Source organism: Notamacropus eugenii, chromosome 1 (genome assembly GCF_028372415.1).
Source record: "Notamacropus eugenii isolate mMacEug1 chromosome 1, mMacEug1.pri_v2, whole genome shotgun sequence".
Lineage (NCBI taxonomy): Eukaryota > Metazoa > Chordata > Mammalia > Diprotodontia > Macropodidae > Notamacropus > Notamacropus eugenii.
The window spans coordinates 597,034,706-597,056,064 of record NC_092872.1 but is presented as its reverse complement, the minus strand read 5'-3'; the positions used below and the strand labels follow the sequence as shown (position 1 = coordinate 597,056,064).

At 40.6% G+C, this 21,359-nt stretch overlaps 1 protein-coding gene across 3 annotated transcripts in view; it reads right to left on the bottom strand.

Moving 5' to 3' along the window:
- XRN2 (5'-3' exoribonuclease 2) overlaps nt 1-20,246 on the bottom strand; it is a 120,922-nt gene extending 100,676 nt beyond the window's left edge. The window contains exon 1 of one of the 3 annotated variants that reach the window (XM_072634595.1): nt 19,672-20,246. In XM_072634595.1, coding sequence (XP_072490696.1) covers nt 19,672-19,746 — 75 coding nt within the window. In that variant the 5' untranslated portion in view covers nt 19,747-20,246. The remainder of the gene's footprint in view (nt 1-19,671) is intronic. The other 2 variants (XM_072634596.1, XM_072634597.1) reach the window with 2 other exon arrangements.
- Between the last annotated feature and the right edge of the window lie 1,113 nt (nt 20,247-21,359).

The window sequence follows — 21,359 nt, the reverse complement described above, 5'->3', positions numbered from 1 at the left end:
AGTTCATCTCCCTTTTCTTGACACTCTCTTCTCTCTAGGTTTTCACAACTCTGCTCTCTTTCAGTTTTCCTCCTACCTATCTAATCACTCCTCAGACTTCTTTGCTAGATATCCATTCAGGTCATGCCTGGTAACAAATGCCCCCATGGCTCAGTCCTGAGTCCTTTTCTCACCCTATACTATGTCACTTGGTGATGTCATCAGCTCCCATACATTCAATCATCACTTCTATACTAAGGATTCTCAAATCTACTTTTCTAGCCCTAACCTTTCTGCTGACCTCTTGTCTCAAATCTCCAATTGCTTACAGGACAACTCGAATTGTAATTTCTTTGTAGACATCTTAAATTCAATTACTGTCCAAAGTTGAACTCATTATCTTTGCCCCCTAACTCTTCCCTCTTCCAAACTTCTCTATTATTGAGGGAATCATCCTTTCAGTTGCCTATACACACACAAAACCAAGGTCATCACTGACTTGTTATTCTCTCTCACTCTTCATAGCTAATATACTGCAAAAATTAGTTTATTTTACCTTCTACCATGTCATATATACACACCTTTCTCTCCTGTGAAAATGCTGCCACTCTGGTCCAGTCTTCATGCAAGGATTATTGAAATAATCTACTCTACTGATTGATCTTCCTCACACAAATCTCACCCCACTTCAATTCATCCTCTGCTCAAACTGTCAAAACACAATTCCAACCATGTCACCCACCTGCTAACTCTTCCTGTCACTTATAGGACCAAATATAAAATCCTGTTGGCATTCAAAAGCCCTTCATAATCTGGTTCCCCCTCTTCTCTTCCAGTATTCTTACACCTTACATACTGTGATGTACTCTGAGACCTGGTGATATTCCTCCTTGCTACTCCTCAACCAAGGCACTCCATCTCCCAACTCTTAGGCATTTTCACTAGCTGTCCCGGGTTTCCCTTCTCATCTCCACCTCCTGGCTTCCTTGATTTCATTCAAAGCTCTAGTAAAATCTCATCTTCTATGAGAAGCTTTACCTATCTTGTTTAATGCTAGTGCCTCCTCTCTATTGATTCTCTCCATTTTTCCCTTTTTGTATGTTTTGTATGTCATTTTTCCATCTTGTCTCTTCCCACAAATAACTCTGAATTCCTTAAGAACAATGACAATCTTTTGCCTTATTTGCATCCACAGTGTTTATTACCACGGTGCTTGGTTTTATTTATTGCCCAACTAACTCCCCCTAAAGCTAGTTTAAATTTATAGCTGATCACACTAGCCCCCAAACTGAGGAACTTGAAAAAATGAACCCTCCTCTTTTCCCATCTCTTCCTTTCAAAATAATAACTAGCATTTATATAACATTTAGGGGTTGCAAAGTACTTATTTAATTTGATTCTGGAAACATAGGTAAAGAAAGGGTAAATGAAGACCAGGATCACATAGCTAGTAAGTAACTGAGGCAGAACTCCTCATGTATTACATCATCTACCTGTAGCATCATCTCCCACTCTATCTTCCTTTATTCCAGTATATCCCTCTATAGACTTGATCCCATGCTCTCCCACCTTCTCTAGCAGATCTCATCCTCAATCATGCCCCTCCCCTCAAATCTTCAACTCTCCCTTTTAACTAACTCCTTCTCCATTGCCTTCAAAGAAACAAGTCCCATTCCTTCATGGAAGGAGAAGATAGGAGAACTTTAAACACCTTTTATGTATACACTCCTTTCTCTCCTCTGACAATGCTACCACTCTGCTCCAGTCTTCATGCAAAGACTATCAAAATCTAATCTACCATCTAATATCTCTCCTCTCACTCCTAGCCAAACTCTCTTAATAAGTTTTTGAGACTCCCTGACTCTTACTTCCTCTACTCTCTCACTCTCAACCCTTTGCAATTCAGTTTCAAGCACCACTCAACTGAAGGTCCAAAGTTAATAGTGATCTCTTTAATTGACAAATTTAATAACCTTTTCTCAGACCAAAATATTCTTGACTTGAAGGAGAACAAGGAGAAAAAAGGAAGAGAAAAGGGAGGTTGGGAAAGAAAGGGTAGAAGGGTTTATATAGCACCAACTATGTGCCAGGTACTGAGCTAAGTACTTTACAAATATTATCTCATTTGATCCTTACAACAACCCTGGAAGATAGGTGCACTTGGTATCTCCATTTTACAGTTCAGGAAATAGAGAAAAACAAAGGGTAATTGACTTGCCCAGGGTCACACAGCTAGTATGTGCAGCTGGATTTGACTTCAGGCCCAGTGCTCTATTCACTGTGCCACCTAACTGAATGTAATACTGCTAACCACTCCCTACTCCCAGATACTCTCTCCTCTCTGAGTTTTTATGATACTCCTGTCTCTTACTTTATCTTCTATCTACCTGTCTGACTACTCTTATTATTCTCTTTTGCTGGTTCATCAACAATATTAAACCCCCTAACCATTCATTTAACCCAAGGTTCCGTCCTGGGTCTTCTCTTTTCCGGTTATGCTCTCTCAGCAAGGTCCAGATCCAGTGTTATCAATATGCAGATGACTACCATCTAGCTTCCACCTCTCCCCAGAAATTCAGCCTCACATCAACCACTGCCTATTGCACATTTCAAAATGGATGTCCAGGAGATACCATAAACTCAATATTATCTACAACTAATTCAATCATCTTTCTCTCTCTGTTTTTCCTTCTTCCAATTCCCATTTCTTGATGAGCAAATGGATTTCAGAAAAACCTGGAAAGACTTAATGTGAACTGATGCTGAGCAAAATGAGCAGAACCAGAACATTCAACACAAGTTAAAATAGCAACACCATGCATTGATCAACTGTGATTGACTTAGCTCTTCTCAGCAAAACAATGGTCTAAGACAATTCCAGAGGTCTCATGATAGAAAATGTTATCTACATCCAAAGAAAGTACTATGAAGTCTGAATGCAGATAGAAGCATACTATTTTCACTTGTTTGTTTTTTCTCATGGTTTTCCCTTTTGTTCTGATTCTTCTTTCACAATACGACTAATGCAGAGATATGACTAACGTGATTGTACATGTATAACCTATATTAGAATGCTTGCTAGCTTGGAGAGGGAAGAGGAGAGGGAGGAAAATTTGGAACTCAAAATCTTACAAAAGTGAATGTTGAAAACTATCTTTACATGTCATTAGAAAATAACAAAATATTAAGTGGGGGGACAGAAAAAAGGCACACCCCTTTCATCTTAAGAGTCTTTTCAGCAATTTTGATGGTACCAAGTTTAGGAGTCTATTGTTCTTTAATGATTTAAAATAAACTAATTTTGGTCAAAAAAAAATTTCCCTGCTTCTGTTGAAGGCACCACTATCCTTATAGTGTCTCAGTTTTGTAATCTTAGCACTACCCTAGATTCCTTACATTCTCTCATCCAAATCTCCAAACAAGTCAACAAGCATGTATTAAATGTGTATTATATGCTAAGCTCTATGCTAAGTGCTTGAGATATAACCAAAGCAAAAACATGGCTCCAGCCCCTCAAGCTCACATACTAATGGTGGAGACAAAACACAAACAATTCTGTACATACAAAATGTATACAGTGTAAATGGTACTAATGGGGGCGGGGAAGGGGGAAAGAAGGGGACTTGACACTAGAAAAGGCTTCTTGCAAAAAGTGGGATCTGAACTATCTTGAAGGAAGCCAGGGCCAGAAGGTACAAATGAAGAAGAGCATTTTGGACACAAGGAGTCAGCAAGCCACATCTGCTATTTCTACCACCACAATATCTCTTGCACCAAACCAATCCCTTCTCATACAGCAAACACTTTAGTTCAGGCCTTCATCACCCCTCACCTCCTAGATCACTACAATAGCCCCCAAGTTGATCTCCCTTTCTCAAAGTCTCTCACCCTTCCAAGACACCCTATACTCCTCACTGATGTCAAAGTAATTCTTCTTGAGCACAGATACGATCATATGACTACACTACTCAATTTACTCCAATGGCTTCTTATTGCCTCTAAGGTAAAATATAAACTCTTGTTTTGTGTATAAACAAATCTGGCTTCAACCTCATTGGATACTACTACTATTACTCTTCCCTCCTGTAGCTCCCCCACTCCTTTCCTCCCCATCATCTGAGAAGCTTTCCTAATGTTTCACTGAAACAGTTAAGGCCATTAGCTGAGAGCTCTCTCTTATCCCCACTTCAGTTAACATTGCTCTGATGGCCTCTGCCACTCTCTTCCTTCACCCCATCTCACATGAAGGAGTGACCTTTCTCTTTGCCAAAGCAAACCCCTCACAAATGATCCCATTCATACCTTCTTCTCCAGAAGATTCTCCCCTATATTATACCCAATCTCTCCTTTATCATCTATCTCTGCCTGTCTACAGGCTGCTTTCCTACTGCCTATAAATATGTCCATGTCTCCCCCAAACTCAAAAATTCTCACTTGACCTGTCCATCACTACTAGCCTACCAAGCAACGTTCTACATCTGTCCTCCTTTGCAGCTTAATTTCTGATAGGTGCTTCCACTTCCTCTCCACTAATTCTCTTAACTCTTCAGTATGGCTTCCAAACTTATTATTCAATCAAAACTGCTCTTCAAAAATATCAACCATCTCTTAATTGCCTCATCTATTGGCTGGTCCTCAATCCTCATCCTTCTTGACCTCTCTGTGAGTCTCTGATATCACCCTCTTTCTCCTTGAGCCTCTCTTATAAGTTTCTGACACTCCTCCTGGTTCTCTTCTTACCCATCTGATCACTTTTCTTAGTGTCCACTGCTAGATATTCATGAAGGTCACAGTCATTAACCTCTGGAGTCACTCAATCCAATCTCAGCCCTCTTCTGAGCCCTCTTATCTTTTCTTTCTACACAGTTTCACATGGTGCTCTCATGGATTCAATCATCATCTAAATGCTGAATAATGTGCCTGATCTGTGGTTGAGCACTGAAAGACTGTATTGATCTTATCATCCACAGTTAGGACATACTGTACCTTGACTCTCCTGAAAAAGTGATGGCATATTTGTCCTCTTAGAGCACAAAGGACAACAACCAACTATGCTGATGATTCTTAGACCTATTACTCCAGTCCTAATCTCTCTCTAGACCTACAGTGTCTCATCTTCAACTCTAAGACATCTTGAACTGTATGTCTTAATCTCATCATGTCTAAAACTAATCTAATAAGTTTTCCCTCTCCTCCCCCCTAAACTTGCCTCTTCTTAATTTTGTTATTATCGTTGAAGGTCTCACCATCCTCATAAGTTACATGCTCCCATTTCTCTCTTCTGACACTGCCACTGCAGGACCTCATCACCTCATACATTGCAGTAACCAGCTGCTTAGTTTCCCAGACTCAAGTCTCTCAATCTAACCTCCCCTTAGCTGTCAGTGATTTTCCCAAAGCTCAGGTCAAAAGGTCTGGTCACCTCTTCCCCCACTTCCAATCAAACTTAAAATGACTATCACTTACAGAATCAAAAAACTCTGTTTGGCCTCTAAAAGCCTTCAAAAACTTGTCCCTTCTGACCTTACCTGCCTCCCTGCAGTTCTTCATACATAAACATTCCATCTCCCAACTCCAGGCATTTTCACCTGTCTCTCTATGCTTGGAATACTCTTCCTCATCTCCACCTCCTGACTTCCCTAGCTTCCTTCTAATCTCAATTAAAGTCTCACCCTCTGTAAGAAGCCTTTGCCAATTCTCCTTAACCTAACTACCTTCTCTCTGAGACTATCTTCACTTTATTTTGTACATATCTTATTTGTACAGTTGTTTGGACAGTTTCCCATATTCAACTCTGAGCTCCTTGAGGGTAGGAGCTGGTTTTTGCCTTTCTTTATATTCCCAGCAATTAGCACAAAGCCTGGCTCCCAGTAGGTGCTTCATAAATGCCTGATTATTAATCGCACCAAAATGGCCTACCTCTTTGTTCTCCAAACACGACACTCCATCTCCCATCTCCAAAAAAGGCACAGACCTTCTCCCATGCCTGAGATGCATACTTCCTCCTTATCTTTGCACAGAGATTCCTTCTTTTCCTTTAAGATGCAGTTCAAAGTAACATCTTTTTATTTATGGAGTGTTCAGTAAGAAGTTTTTCATTTGTTCCCACTCCCCCCGCAACAAAAGCTAGTGCTCCCCATTCTATATGACCTTAGTTAAACTACTCAGCATATTTTGAGGTTTACTAAATGTTACATTCATGCTGTTTTTATACATACTTCTTGTAAGGTAATTTCAAGTAGGAATTCTTTTATTCTTAGTGCTTACATCCCCAGTTCCTGACATAGTGCTTTGCATATGACAGATACTTCCTAAATATTTGCTGATTTACATATATTGAGCTTATAAGTCACTAACACACCTACATCTTTTCCACATAAACTTTTGGTCATATTTTCCTCTGTACTACCAAAACTGATTTTTGAAACTAAGTGTAAAATTTTGCATTTATCCCTTTTATATTTCTTCAAATTAAATTCAGTCAATGATTATCTGTCAAAAACGATACAAAAGCAATTTCTACGTTGAAGCTGAACTACAAAAAAACTCTAAATTTCCTTTCAACACCAATATTATGAATCTAAGTATGAATCTAAGGATACTTAGATTCATAACAATCTAAAGGATACTGATATGATTATGCACATAATGATGATGTCTTGAAAAGCACAAAGTCAGAAGACCTGAGTTAGAACTGTGTGGGATACAGAGACTCTTATCAACAAATCAGAGACTCAGAGATATTAGCAAATAGAATAGTTCATTTATTGACTTTCTGGAGAGAGGGGCTCCCTCAGGGTGCCTGAAAGATGGCACCAACTGAAGAGAGGGAAGATGTGGTCAGCTCAACAGATTACATAGGCCCTAACCACAATGCCCCCCTCCCTAGCCCTCTTCCTCAGGGCTCAATGGTGCAAGCCCTGAGGATACAATCTATTCAAGGCAATCTACCCCAGCAACAGAGAACAAAGACAGTTTTCACACATTAGTCCTAAAAAAACAGGAAGGGGGGGAGGTGTTATTCCTTCCTGCTATGTGTCTAAAAACAATGGGGGTAAAGGCTGGGAAAATACAGAGAGCAGTCTGGGAAAGTAAAGGTGGTAGTCTTGGGAAAATATAAGGAGTAGTCTGGGAAAGTACAGAATATGTTGAAACATTTCTTCTACAAGGTCAACCTGCTGCAAATGTTTCAACAAGACAAGAAACAATTAACCCCTTGAGAAGGTTTCACTCCTGAGAGATCCTCAGAGATCATCTCTCACAATCCCTCCTCCTATCTGTTACCCTTTTAAGACTACTCACACCATTCTTTATATGCTTCTTCCATCAAATTATCTTCTCTGCTCTCAGGCTCATTTCCATCTCTAGGGTCAACTGGTGTCCACCCCTGACTTTTTAAAATCATCAGTTGCGCAGACCCTTCTGCCTTTCCTTCTAATCTGATCATTTTAGACAGGGAGTCCTGAACAGTTCGGGTAATTAGCTGCATCAAGAAGGGGAGGCACACAGGGAGTAATATTATGCCACTAACAGCAATTAGCACAAACCATAGAATTTGTTTCCACCAACTTCCTCCAAACCAGGACCACTAAGAAGTGTTAAATGGTGATGTCCAAGTTTGAACCAGAACATGAGCCAATTTTCTAATATTCCTAGTGATTTCTTTTACTGTCTTTCCATCGTCATCTATTTTCATACAGCAGGTGGAGAGATTTACCTTCCCACAAACTCCCCCTTTTTTTATTAAAATTCCTGTTTCCACACCTAAATCCAACAAATACCTCCTCACATTCTTTCCTCTACGAATTCTTCTCTTCATCTGTCTCTCCTTTATATGAATATGTGAAGTGAGCAAAATTGACCAAAGCATTGACAAATTACAAGGGGGCAGTCCCCTTTCATAAGTACAAATACAGAGATTCAAAATACAAAGGTAGATCAATGAATTGTCCATTCACAAGTTTCATCTAATACAACCATCTAGGGAGGAACACCATCTGATACAATCTTCTGGTCTGGATGCTCGTTCAAGTTGTCTTCAGCACAGCATCTCTGCTCTTCTTCCCTTTATCTTCTTGTAGAAATCCAGATGTCCACTCTCCTACAAAACTGACCTTGATACAATTTTAGATTACTATTCCTAAGTTTTATACTCTTACAAAATCAAAGTTGGAACTCTGGCCAATTGTCATGCTTAAGAAATTCACATAGAACCCAGTTTTTACATTTTACAATAATTCACTATTCATTTCCCCCATCAGAAAGATGAGATTTCACTAAGGAGTCAACATCAGGTTCCAGTACTTACATAAATACAATAAATAATCATTTTTAACGCAGTATATATCACATCATAAAACAATTCCAACTTCTGGTCATGTGATGCTTCTTTTAACACATTTACAATATAGACCACAAACCATTTTTCTTTTAACATTAACCAGCTGAAACGAAAATAATAATGACTACATATGCTAACCTCACAAGCCCTTGACCTGATTGTCTCCATACTATTCCTAAGAATTAAAGGACCCTAACTTATTGTTACTGGTCTAAAAACCTAGGCCCAGATGTTCCCCTACCAACAATCTACCATTTAATACATCTGCTATTATGCTTACAAAACTTTTGATTATAGGAAATTGCCAGTAAGAGTAGGGACATTACAGGGGAACATCTTCCTAACTTCATGTCAATCCCAGGCAGGAGTAGATTGTCAACTGATGCCCAGCCAGGTTTTAAAGTCTGCCAGGTGTCAGTGGGGAAATTGAGTCAGGAAAATCCTACCTCAGCCCAGGCTGAACCCCAACCTTCCCATGAGATCACCTTTGCAGTTCATACCAGCATTTCACAGGCTCACTGGCACCATGGATCAATGGTTCAGATGGTATTTGTTGCTATCCACACCTGGATTTAGACTCAGAAGAACAGTTAGTTAATAGTCCCATAAGATCTTAACATAGCAAGCTCCAATAATCAGTTTCAGATATGACTATAATTTCATATTGGCTAAGGAACATCTTTCGAAGCAAGTCTTAAGTAGCTTGCATGCCTTTCCATACATGTTCTAATTACTGATTAAATAACAATCAAAATCAAATTTATCATTAAACCCAACTGTTATTGCTCTAAATTTACCTTCCATGCTTTACTCTATACCTTTATAACCCTGCTCAGTCTAAAAGAATGAGCTACATATATGATAAGTTCAAACACTAACTTCAACTAATTCATGAAAGGAATTCAAATCAAAACAGAAACATTTAACTTTCCCATCAACGCAAAATATCACCAGAGGTTATCTGCCTCTAAGAAACTACACAAATTCTTTTCCCTTAATTAAAGATGTCTCTGATTTAGTCTCAGTAATTTGATTCAGTCAATTGCTTTAATACTAATTGCTTTTACATCATTTTGTAATAGGTAAAGACCTTATTCCAAGTTGGGACCTTTGTCCCTCACTCCAAAGGAGTTCTAGTCCGGTTGGCCTAAAAAGGCACTTGGAAAAACCTCACATTGAAAGCTCTTTAGATTTCTCTAGTTGATCTGGCTCTCCAGAGGTCCATAAACTTTTCCTTATCATTATAGCCAAATCTCTGTTCTATTCCCATCTTTGATCCTATCAATCCAAATCTGCAGGTTCCTGGTCATTCTCATCAGATAGACCATCCCTGGAACCCCCAGACCACCTGGGGCCACCCCCAGACTCCTTCCTCAGTCTCTCTGTAGATAATAAACTTTGACCTTCTTTAGCTGAAAGAAGGCTTGTGTTGAATTCATTTGAGCAAGACTCAACATGTCACCGTTCTCGGCTTGCAAGCACCCCCAACCTCTACAATTCCATACAATTACAGTTAACTTTAAATCCTAATCTTGCTCCATGGAACAATGACACAACATTACATTTATACTTTGGTTTCCTTTTCTTTTATCTAACTATTTCTATACCATTAAAAAGAATGTCCCATTCACACCAGAGTACCCATCTACCCAATTAATTGAAAACAGCAAGATTAACCAGCAATCGCATTTTCATGTCAGGATGGGCTATCTTACCAAGTGCTGACAGTGACTGGGTGGCTTCTCTATCCCTACCCATCCCCCTTCACCCTCTATCCACGGCTGTGGCTACGTACTGAACCTAGATACTTCCACGCTAATTTTTTTCACTAGAAGCAGGCACTTCCCTCAGAGGAAAAAACCCTGAGGGCCCTGTGGGGACAGGAAGTACCACTCTTGTGACAGAGGGGCTGGGGAATGCTTCAGAAGAGCTGGGGAATGCTTCGGAAGAGCTGGGGAATGCTTCCTGGACCAGATTAGGCTGCAAGTTCAAGGGATCAGTGGTAAGGGGAAAGATCTGCTGAGGAAGAGTAGGGTCAAAGGGGAGATTCCCCAGAGAGCACCCTGAAGCCTAAATGGGTGCCGCCTCAGGAGGAGGGGCTGCAGAGGGTCACACCTAAGCAAGACTGGGCCAGGGGAGGGGGAAAGAGCCAATTGCTCTTTTGGTGGGCAAGTTCTAAGTATGAGCCTCTCACAATCTTTTCTGAGAGGATTCTGAGAGCGCCATTATGTAGGAAACTTCTACCCATTTTCCTTCTAGGCTCACAGTACAATTCTAACTGTAAGAGAGTATTTATTTCTTTTTTTTTTCCATGTCAGATTGTAAACAGTTCAACTTTAGTAAAGTCCCTTATGACTTCTCTTTGCTGTTTACCTTTCCATGCTTCTCTTCATTCTTGTGTTTGAAAGTCAAAAGAATGCTTGAAAGTCCTTGATTTCATTGAAAGACCATTTTTTCCCCTGAAGTATTATACTCAGTTTTGCTGGGTAGGTGATTCTTGGTTTTAGTCCTAGTTCCTTTGACTTCTGGAATATCATATTCCACACCCTTCTATCCCTTAATGTAGAAGCTGCTAAATCTTGTGTTATCCTGATTGTATTTCCACAATACTTGAATTGTTTCTTTCTAGCTGCTTACAATATTTTCTCCTTGACCAGGGAATCCTGGAATTTGGCCACAATGTTCCTAGAAGTTTCTCTTTTTTGGATCTCTTTCAGGTGGTGATCAGTGGATTCCTTGAATACTTATTTTGCCCTCTGGTTTTATAATATCAGGGCAGTTTTCCTTGATAATTTCATGAAGGATGATGTCTAGGCTCTTTTTTTGATCATGGCTTTCAGGTAGTCCCATAATTTTTAAACTGTCTCTCCTGGATCTATTTTCCCGGTCAGTTGTTTTTCCAAGGAGATATTTCACATTACCTTCCATTTTGTCATTCTTTTGGGTTTTGTGATTTCTCATAAAGTCATTAGCCTCCATCTGTTCCATTCTAATTTTGAAAGAACTATTTTCTTCAGTGAGCTTTTGAACCTCCTTTTCCATTTGGCTAATTCTGCTTTTGAAAGCATTCTTCTCCTCATTGGCTTTTTGAACCTCTTTTGCCAATTAAGTTAGCCTATTTTTCAAGGTGTTATTTTCTTCAGCATTTTTGGGGGTCTCCTTTATCAAGGTGTTGACCTTCTTTTCATGATTTTCTTGCATCTCTCTCATTTCTCTTCCCAGTTTTTTCTCCACCTCTCTAACTTGATTTTCAAAATCCTTTTTGAGCTCTTCCATGGCCTGAGCCCATGGAATATTTATTTTGGATGTGTGGGATACAGAGGCCTTGACTTCTGTGTCTTTCCCTGATGGTAAGCATTGTTCTTCCTCATCAAAATGGAAGGGAGGAGTTATCTGTTCACCAAGAAAGTAGCCTTCTATGGTCTTATTTTTTTTCCCTTTTCTGGGCATTTTCCCACCCAGTGACTTGACTTCTGAGTGTCCTCTCCACACCCACCAAGCCTCCAGATCCACCTAGCTAGTGCTTGGGGTCTGAGATTCAAATGCTGCTTCCCAGCCTCAGGGCTTTCGTTGGGGGCGGGGCTGCTAGTCAGTGTGAGATCAAGTTCAGGTGCTCAGGTGGGGGCAGAGCCGCCACTCAGGGCTCAGTTCCCTCGGGGGTTTATGCAGAGACCTTGGACAATGGAACCGAGCTCCTGCCTGTTTTGGGAGCCCCTGTCCTGTGCTGCCTTTGCTGCTGCTTCCCGAGGGGGCCTGAGTTATGGGGATACCCTGCTCCCCTCTCAGCCAGCCAAAAAGACTCTCTCACTGACCTTTGTGCCTGTGGGTGGAGGGACCTGCGCTGCGGCTGGAGATTCCATCCCTGAAGCCTGCTGGGATCTGCTCCTCTCGGTGCCACGCAGCCAAGGCAGGGCTGGGCTTTACTCCAGTCCGGTGCGCAATGGACCCTTCGGGTCAGTTTTCCAGGTCTCTCTGGAACAGAAATCTCTTCTGCTCCGTTGTTCTGTGGCTTCTGCTGCTCCAGAATTTGTTGGGAGTTCTTCTTTACAGGTATTTTATGGGCTGTAGGTTCGGAGCTAGCATATGTGAATCCTTCTACTCCGCCATCTTGGCAACTCTTGAGAGTATTTATTTCTGAAGTCCCAAAAACAGGTATGCTTCCTGGCCCTCTAGGCTATACTGAGGCCAAACAGTATTGCAAAAGAACATGAACTTTTTCTTAAGTTCTTTAGAGAAACTAAATTTTTCCCAATTTTATAAAAGATGAACTTTTGGGAAGTGAACAAATCAACTCAAATACAAATTGGGTAGGCCTTTCAAAAATCGTACAAAAGATTTTACAAAGCACTTCTTCGTACAAAAAAAATCTTCCTCTTTTATAAACAGTTTACAATTTATCGCAAGACCCTCATGAACTTAATTGGCAAAAATTACAAAGGATTTAAAATCCAAGGCCTTTTCACATTTGCCCATAAGCTTCCTTTTAACAGACATACTTACATAAATGCTTGATTCATAACAAAAACAATTTTAGTTAAAATTTCCTTCTTAAAAGTGGAAATAAACTTTTTAACATACCTAATACATTCTTGGATGGAACAGGCTTGAAAATCACATATAAAATGTATATCTATTTTTTTTCCAAGGATTCTCATTTTCTCAATAGGAATTCTACAACACAGAAACTTTTACATAGAATCGGTAACAGCTTTTTAACAATGCTATACTTAATATAACAACTTTTAGATTTACTTAAAAATTTAAAACTATTTAAGTTTACTTAAAACTTAAAAAAAAAAACATTAACCCATTCAGGTGAATGCATTTCCACATCAACTTGCACAGTAATTCATCTCTTTACCATTATGTGGGCACATTCTATCATCTGATCAGATAGACTCATCTCCAATTTGATGGAGTTATTAATTTTCAAATCAAGTTACATGATTTTTCTGTCTCCTTAAAATACTTCCTCACACCCTCACCAGTTACTGTTACTATCTGAAACTGACACATAGGTCCAGAATAACTATCTAGGGACAAGAGGGGTTTGAGTAAACCCCATTTATTCCCAAACCTTATCTGCCTTCCATATTATCAATCAAACTTTATTCCTCTTTCCAAATCAATTCCATTACTCAGACTACCCAGCTTTCCTTTACATTTTAATCATAAGACAAGATAGCTCATAAGTTATTACTGAAAGATGGCACCAACTGAAGAGAAGGGAGATGTGGTCAGCTCAGCTCAGCACATTACATAGGCCCTAACCACAATCCCCCTCCCCCTTCCCTAGCCCTCTTTCTCAGGGCTCATTGGTGCAAGCCCTGAGGGTACAAACTATTCAAGGCAATCTACCCCAGCAACAATTTTCACACTACTAAAAAAGGGGGGGGGAGGGTGTTATATTCTTCCCTGCTATGTGCCTAAAAACAACAGGGGGGGGGGGAAGGCTGCAAAAATACAGAGGGCAGTCTGGGAAATTAAAGCGGGTAGTCTTGGGAAAATATAGGGAGTAGTCTGGGAAAGTACAGAATATGTTGAAACATTTCTTCTACAAGGTTAACCTGCTGCAAATGTTTCAACAAGACAAGAAACAATTAACCCCTTGAGAAGGTTTCACTCCTGAGAGATCCTCAGAGATCATCTCTCACAGAACCTTAGATTTACTTCTTACTATCTGCATGATTTCTGGCAAGTCTATCATTTTATCTGTATTTCAATTTCTTCATATATAAAATAGGAATTGATACTTACACTACTTATTTACCTCACTATAAGAAAGTGTTTACTAGTTACTTCATTTTATAGAATATCATGTACTTTACTCTTGCATCCGCCACAGAAGCAAATGATAAATGCTTATATTTCTGAGCAAGACTATCATGATGAAAATACCACTTAAAACGGAAAACAAAGGGACTTGGAAAGTTACATGCTTTTACAAGTCAATTCTAGCAAACACTCAAAGATTAATTCTAATTTTACACAAAATGTTTGCAAAATATAGGAAAAGAAATGATTCTCCCTAATCCTTTCTATGATAGAAACATGGCCTTGATACCTAAACCAAAGACAGAAAGAAAACTATAGATCAGTATCTCAAATATTGATGCAAAAATTGCAAATAAAATATTAGCAAAGAGACTGACAACACATTACAAAGATTACACACAACAACCAAGTTGAATTTATACCATGAATGCCAAACTGGTTCAATATTACAGAAATTATAAACATAACTGGCCATATTAATGAAAAGAGCAAAAATTTTGCTATCTTTATATAAATGCAGAAAACGTTTTTGATGAAATACAACCCTCTCTTCTGTGAAAAACAATGGAAACCATAAGGATAAGTGAACTTTTCCTTAACATGGTAAGCAGAATATCCCTAAAATCAAGTGAGTACTCTAACAGAAATAAACTAGAATCCTTTCCAATAAGATCAAGGCAAAGCAAAGGTGTCCACTGGCACTCTAGAAATACTACTTATAGCAATAAGACAACAAAATGAAATTGAGGGAACAAATATAGGCAGAAAATAAAAAATTATCATTTCTACAGATGAGATGGGTACTTATAGAACATTAGAGTCAACTAAAAAATTAATCAAAACAACTTCAGCAAAGTTGCAGGATATTAAATCCACATAAATAATCAAAATTTCTGCATATGCCAACAAAACCTAGCAGCAATAAAATTGCATCCAATATAACTATAGAATGAATAAAATACTTCAAAGTCTACTTCCCAAGGTACACAGGAATTCTATGAATACAACTACAAAACACTTTTTATGGAAACACAAACCTAAATAGGTGAAGAAATATTAATTATTCATGGGTAGTCAGTGTTAATATAATAAAATGACAACACAACCTAAATTAATTTCCTAACTCAACCACCAAAAGACTGCTTTATAGAGAAACAAAAAAAATTCCTCTGGAGGAATAAAAGACCAAGAATCTCAAGGAAAATAATGAAAAAAAAAAGTTGGAGGGAAAGGACCTCCCTTGAAATGCCAGATCTCAAACCATATACTAGACAAAGCAGTAATCAACAAGTTTGAGAGAGAAAGAGTAAAAACACAAAAAGTTGGTTTTTCTTTTTTATTTCCCCAGTGGGAGAGGGCATGGAAAGAGAAAATAAATACTTGTTAACTGAGAATAAAATGTAATTTTAAGCAGTTAAATGTTAAACTTATGTATTTTAAGAAAAAAGACATTAGAGAAGTTTTTCTGTTCTACTTTGTACAGAAATGTTCATATTATTTGGTGCTTAAGTTCAGAATAAAAATTTTAACTTTAAAACAAAAATAGTATTTAAAAGATCATCTGACTGAAATTCCAGCAGAAAGTGTAAGATTGGTGAGGTGAGGTGGCATAATCTATCAGAAAAAAAAAAACAGTGGAGTAAGAGCTTAGAAGACCTCGGATTCTAGGTTGCCATCAGCAAAGAGCAACAAAACCACCCTAAATGTTTCGCAGGTATCATTATAAGGATCATATTAAATGACAGGTTAAAGTATTCTGGACACTGTAAAGTTTTATTTACATAAAAGTAATACTGAAGAAGAAAGAGGACAGCTGAATTGAGGCTAGTAAAATGAGAGTATAACCTAAGTGGACATCAACCTCTTATATTACTAAAGCACTTCAAAGTTTCAAGATCTTCCTTTCTCCACAAAAATCTTATGAGGCAGATAAGGCAAATATTATCTCCATTTACCTAGTGAGGAAACTGAGGCTCTAAAAGTCAAAAGGAAAGAGAAAGGCATTGTAGAAGAATCAGTAAGATCTGACATCCAATAGAAAAGAGAGGAAAGAAGGTTAACTTAAAGTTGAGAGGGTAGAAAGGCAGGACAGTTGTACCCCCAGCAGTCCCAGGAGCAAACAGGGAGGTGTTTCATCTTATAGAACGTTAGATCCTTGGGGGTAGGGATTTTCCATTTCCCAGTCTCCTATATCTCCCCTATCGGTAACAAAAAGCCTTTGGGACAAAATTTGGGTAAGAGAAGGAAAGTAAGGATCCCAATATCAGCCATTCTCCCTCCACAGTTCAGCACAATCCCCACTTCCTTCTAGAAAACAACCCCAATGATTTTAGGGATCATCTTTCCTTTTTCTAAGTTCCTAATCATTAGAGTGGAGCATCAGTGTGATAGAAGGGAAAGGGCAAAGAGTTTAAGAGTCAAGATCTCAGTTAATTCTGCCTAAGGCACTTAACTAGCAATGGTAACTACATCAAAGTCACTTAATCAAGTTCAAACAGTAATACCATCAGTAAAACGAGGACATGGCATCATCCTCAAACGATTTTATCAAACAAAAAAAAAATGAGCTATTAATATTGTTCTTATAAAATGAAAAGCAGAGTGGCATAATGGATAGAGAGCAGGCCACTAAAACTGGAAGACATGGATTCAAGGCTCTGTCATATTCTGGCTGCTTGTCCCTGGGCAAATTATTTAACCCTGGTGCTGCAGGCAACTAACTCTCTCAGTAAGATTTTTAAGTTGCAAAGAATGTACCAACTTATCCTAAAAGAGTTTCTTCATCCAGACAATGAAATCACAACTCCAGTTCCTATCCCTAATGTATAGTGTATGCCATATAATTTAACACAAGAGTAAACTGTCTTGTATTGTTCTAAATTTATTCATCTTGCAAATGCCCAATCAGATGGTGAATTAGTTGAGAAAGAATTGTCAGACCCTTTTTTTAATCTCCTAAAGTATTTAGCACAGTGCTGAGCAAATTTAATGCAAAAAAAATTTGCTGACAATGATTAAACATTTCCATTCCTATATCATACCAAACAATATAGTGCTATATACACTGACTAATCCGGAATAAAAAAATATTTATAAGAAGTCCTCAATCCTTCCCCTATGCCAATCTAAATCCTAAATCTCAAGTTTCATCTCCTTCATGAAGCCTTCTGATTTACATTCCAGAGTCCACTGCTTTTTCTGACATACACCAACCAACTCCCCCCAATCTACCTTCCTTCAGTTACTATTAACCCAGTAATGCAATCAATAACCTTTTTCTAATGAATGTCATTAACACAGGCAAAGGCAGAGTTTGGAAAAGAATAACAAAGGGAGAAAAAGTGAAGTAGGGGAACTGAAGAAGAAACACAAAAGAAATGTATGTGGTGAAAAGTGCAGAAGTACTAACCAGTTACCTATCCCAACTTAATAGAAAGGGCTGACAGCTGGGAGAGGGGTACTTTTTACCAATGGTTCTGACATAATAATATGGGTTAACAGCTGCAATACAGCATTGTTTTGAAAAGTTACTTAATCTGCTCTCCAAAAATGTGTTCGATAGGTTCTTATTAATTACTGAAATCTGAATGAGTTGAACCTTTTGAGGGCAAAATGGGGGGTGCCTGCTCCAAGTTCTAATTCTATTGTAAGGTTTGAAGCCAATATTCATTCACCCATCAATCCCAATTTACACAAATCTGAATTCAATGAAGTGTACTTTGACGTAGAAATCAATGTAGATATAATAAACATAACAAATTCAGTGAATTATTGCAATTGTCTGAATACCTTGATTTTCTAGGACACATAGGAATATGCATCTGAAAAAACTCAAAGAACAATGAAATAAAGAACTTTCCTCTTTTAGAAACAATATAAAATATAATCTGAGGTGTGTCCTGAAGGTGAAAAAATTAAAATAAAGGTCCTATTAAAACTCAAAATGCAAAAAGAACCATTTATTATGCCAATTTTATTCAAGGAGAAAAGTAATGCAATTTTTTTCCTGCCTTTAATTCAAAGAAGAGATAAAAAATGAGGTCTAACAATATCACGGGCAAGCAAAAAAAAATATATATATATATATAAATAATTCAAAATTACCTAAATCTAAAACATAAAAATGGGAGCAGCAATAAGGGGCTGCTTATCTCCCCCTACCCAAAAAAGTTTAAGATTCCAACAATGCAACTAGGAAATTGCTAAATCTCAGGGAAATCATACTTATACTTTTCCCTCTTATTTTTCTTTAGGATTGGGGGGTGGGGGGGAACATGGGGATTAAATCAATTTACGTGAAAAACATCAAAGAACAAGCTGCAGGCACCTTTCTAAAAGCTCATGAAAACAATGCACGGTCCGTGGGACTCTTAATTGGTACAGCCACTCTCGAAAGCAACTTGGACTCCTACCCCCAAAGTTTCCGAACTGCGCATATCCTTGGGCCAAGCGATACCCCAAACCAAAAGTCAAGGAAAGAAAGAAAAGGACCCTTAGTTATAAAATAATTGTAGCCGCTCTTTCGGTGGTGCAAGCCTGGGGGGCGCCCATCTTTTGGCATGTGCACATCACCGTAATCCACTAATGAAGGAGGAACGCGTAGGTTTCAAAGAAACCTGGAAGACGTGTAGGAACTGATGCACCCCAGACTGAGCAGAACCCAGAAAACCATTTCTACAGTGACTACAACTGAGACACAAACCCTTCCAACAGTCAGAGCTCTGATCGATGCAATGACCAACAGGGATCTGAGATGATAAAAACTGTTACCTACCTCCTGGAAAAGAGAGATAGATGGAAAATAAATTGATCTCTTAGGCATAGCATTGTTTTAATTTTGCATACTTCTTACAAGGCTTTTTTTCCCCCTTCGAAAGATGGGGTTAGAGTTTTGGTCATTAAAAAGAAATTTAATTCAAGACTAAGGCAAAGCTTGTAACCACAAATAAGACGACACCCCCTCCCCTCCCCCCATTCGGAGGGCCCGTGGGGCGCGCTGTTCAGGAGCCGATTATTTACATTACGAGTCCACAAGTAGGAGATAAAAACGCGGCAGACTCGGTGAGCGCGCCCGGGGGAAGGAGCGGAAGGCTGCCGGCTCCCACACGCAAGAGTCCCCCACAAAGTAACCACCGCACACCGGAGAGGCCCGGGAGGGAGGAGCAGGGGGGGCGGAGATGGGGCTCGGCCGAGGTCGACCCAAAAGATGCAGCGCGGAGACAGCGCACGCTGCCTCCCCCGGCCCAGCCCGACCACCGCTCTCCCGCCCTGGCGCAGGCCCGCTCCCTCCACCCACGACACAGCCACCCGCCCGTGGAACTTAGAAGGCACGGCCGCGTGTCTCCGCGCGGGGAATCCCCAAGGGGGTGGGGACTCTTTAGCAGGCTACACCAAAGGTGGGAGGGGGGGTCTCCCGCACGCGGGCAGGTCAGGGCTCCGGGGTGCGGACTGGCCCCGACTCGGGCTCGACAACAGGCGGAACAGGGGCGGCGGGAGACGCTGGGCCTAGTCACGTCCGGAGCCCCCCGCCTCTCCGCCGACGCCTCGGACGACCCCTCCCCGTCCTCCCCCTTTACCTTTTCCTCCACGCAGTTCACGATGATGGACGGATACTTGCGGCTCAGCCAGCGAAAGAAAGCCGGGACTCCCATAGTGTCGGTCGGGCGCTTTTTGAGTAGGCAAGCCCGGTCCCGGGGAAAAAAGCGTAACCAGAGAGACAGGCAGCGGCGGCGGCAGAGGGCAGGCACTTCCGCCCACCTTCAGGCCGAGCGGGGGGAAGTGACGCCACGCGGCCTCCGCGGCAGAGCACGGCGGGAAAAGAGCGCCGGGGGGAGGGAGAGGAGGGAGTGACCCGACTGGGGCGGCGCCAGAAAGAGTGGGCGCAAGCCGCGCTACCCCAAAAGAGACTGTTAGGGGTTGGGCCCCCAGTCATCCCTCGTCGTTCCGGCGGAGGCCTCGCCCTGGCGGCCCGAGCTCACGGTAGATGAGGCGGGGCCTATCTGGAGCGCTTCCACCCGAGTGCCCGGCGCGCAACTGTTCCCCACCCCCGCCTTGATTGAGCGGCGCAGGTGGGAAGGAGGCCTCGGGACGGCCGCGGCCTAACCTCGCGCCCCGCACCGAGGAGCGGCTCCAGTCTAGGAAACTTGTTTGTGGGACCTAACCCTGCTGGTCGGCCAAGGAATTCGGCCATTGGGGAGGGGCCAAAAAGGACTTCTTTTGTCTGCCTTTCCGCTCATGGCGAGCCACCCTGGCCGCGCTAGCGTGGAAGCCTCAGGGATCTTTTCTGGGGGTCGAACCCGCTTTGTTTTACCTTGTTACCCCTACGTCCACCCGGAGCCTTTGAACAGTAACTTGTGGGCATCTGCGATCTCTCTCGAATAACGAAGTCGTTTTAAAGTTAAACTTGGCGATGTTTGTTTAGTTTTGAGTGGTGCCCAGTAGATAGACCCTTTGAGTGCCACTTGGGGAAATGCCCCGCCTAAGTTACAGCAGGGGTTCTGAAGCGGAGTCAAGGGAACTCTGGGTCCCTCCGGGCCCTCTCGGGGGTCGACGGGGTCAAAATGATCTCCGTAATAGTACCAAAGGTTTTAAAGCTAGATATCGAAAGCCATAACCCACGTAAACACAAAGCTCTTTGGGGTCTCGATTTTTAAGCATGTAAAAGGGTCCTGAGACCAAAAAGTTTGAGAACCCCTGAGTTACAGGATTTAGCGCTGGAAAGAAAGCATTTAGAGAATAACTAGTTCTGCTTCCGTATTTTTAAAAATAAGTAAATATGCCCGTAGAACTGAAGCGATTCGCCTCAAGCGTTGTGGCTTTAGTAGCGAGATGGGATTTAAAAGCGTGTCTAAGGACTCCCAAGTCCAGCGTTTGGGCCTTTTCTGCACTCCAAGCAAACTGCTCTACCATTCATTTTCATCTTAAAGGGACAGAATCCCCTTCTAGGTTTCTAGATATTTGTATTCATATGGTATGTATGTTTGAGCCAACGAAGTTTAAGGTTTCAAAATTTCTTTAGGCTTTTTAAATAACCGAAAACTTTTGCAGTTAATTTTATGGTAAGGAAGATGTATTTTTAAGCCATCGCAAATGTCAACAATCAGCTACTAGTTAGTCCACCCATAACGGTCTAATAAAAGCCTACTGTGTGCAGGACGCTGTGCTAAGTGCCAGGGATACCAAAAAGGCAGGAACTCACAGAAAACAAATATGTTCAAACAAACTATATACAAGATAAATAGTAACTAATTTTAATAACAAATAA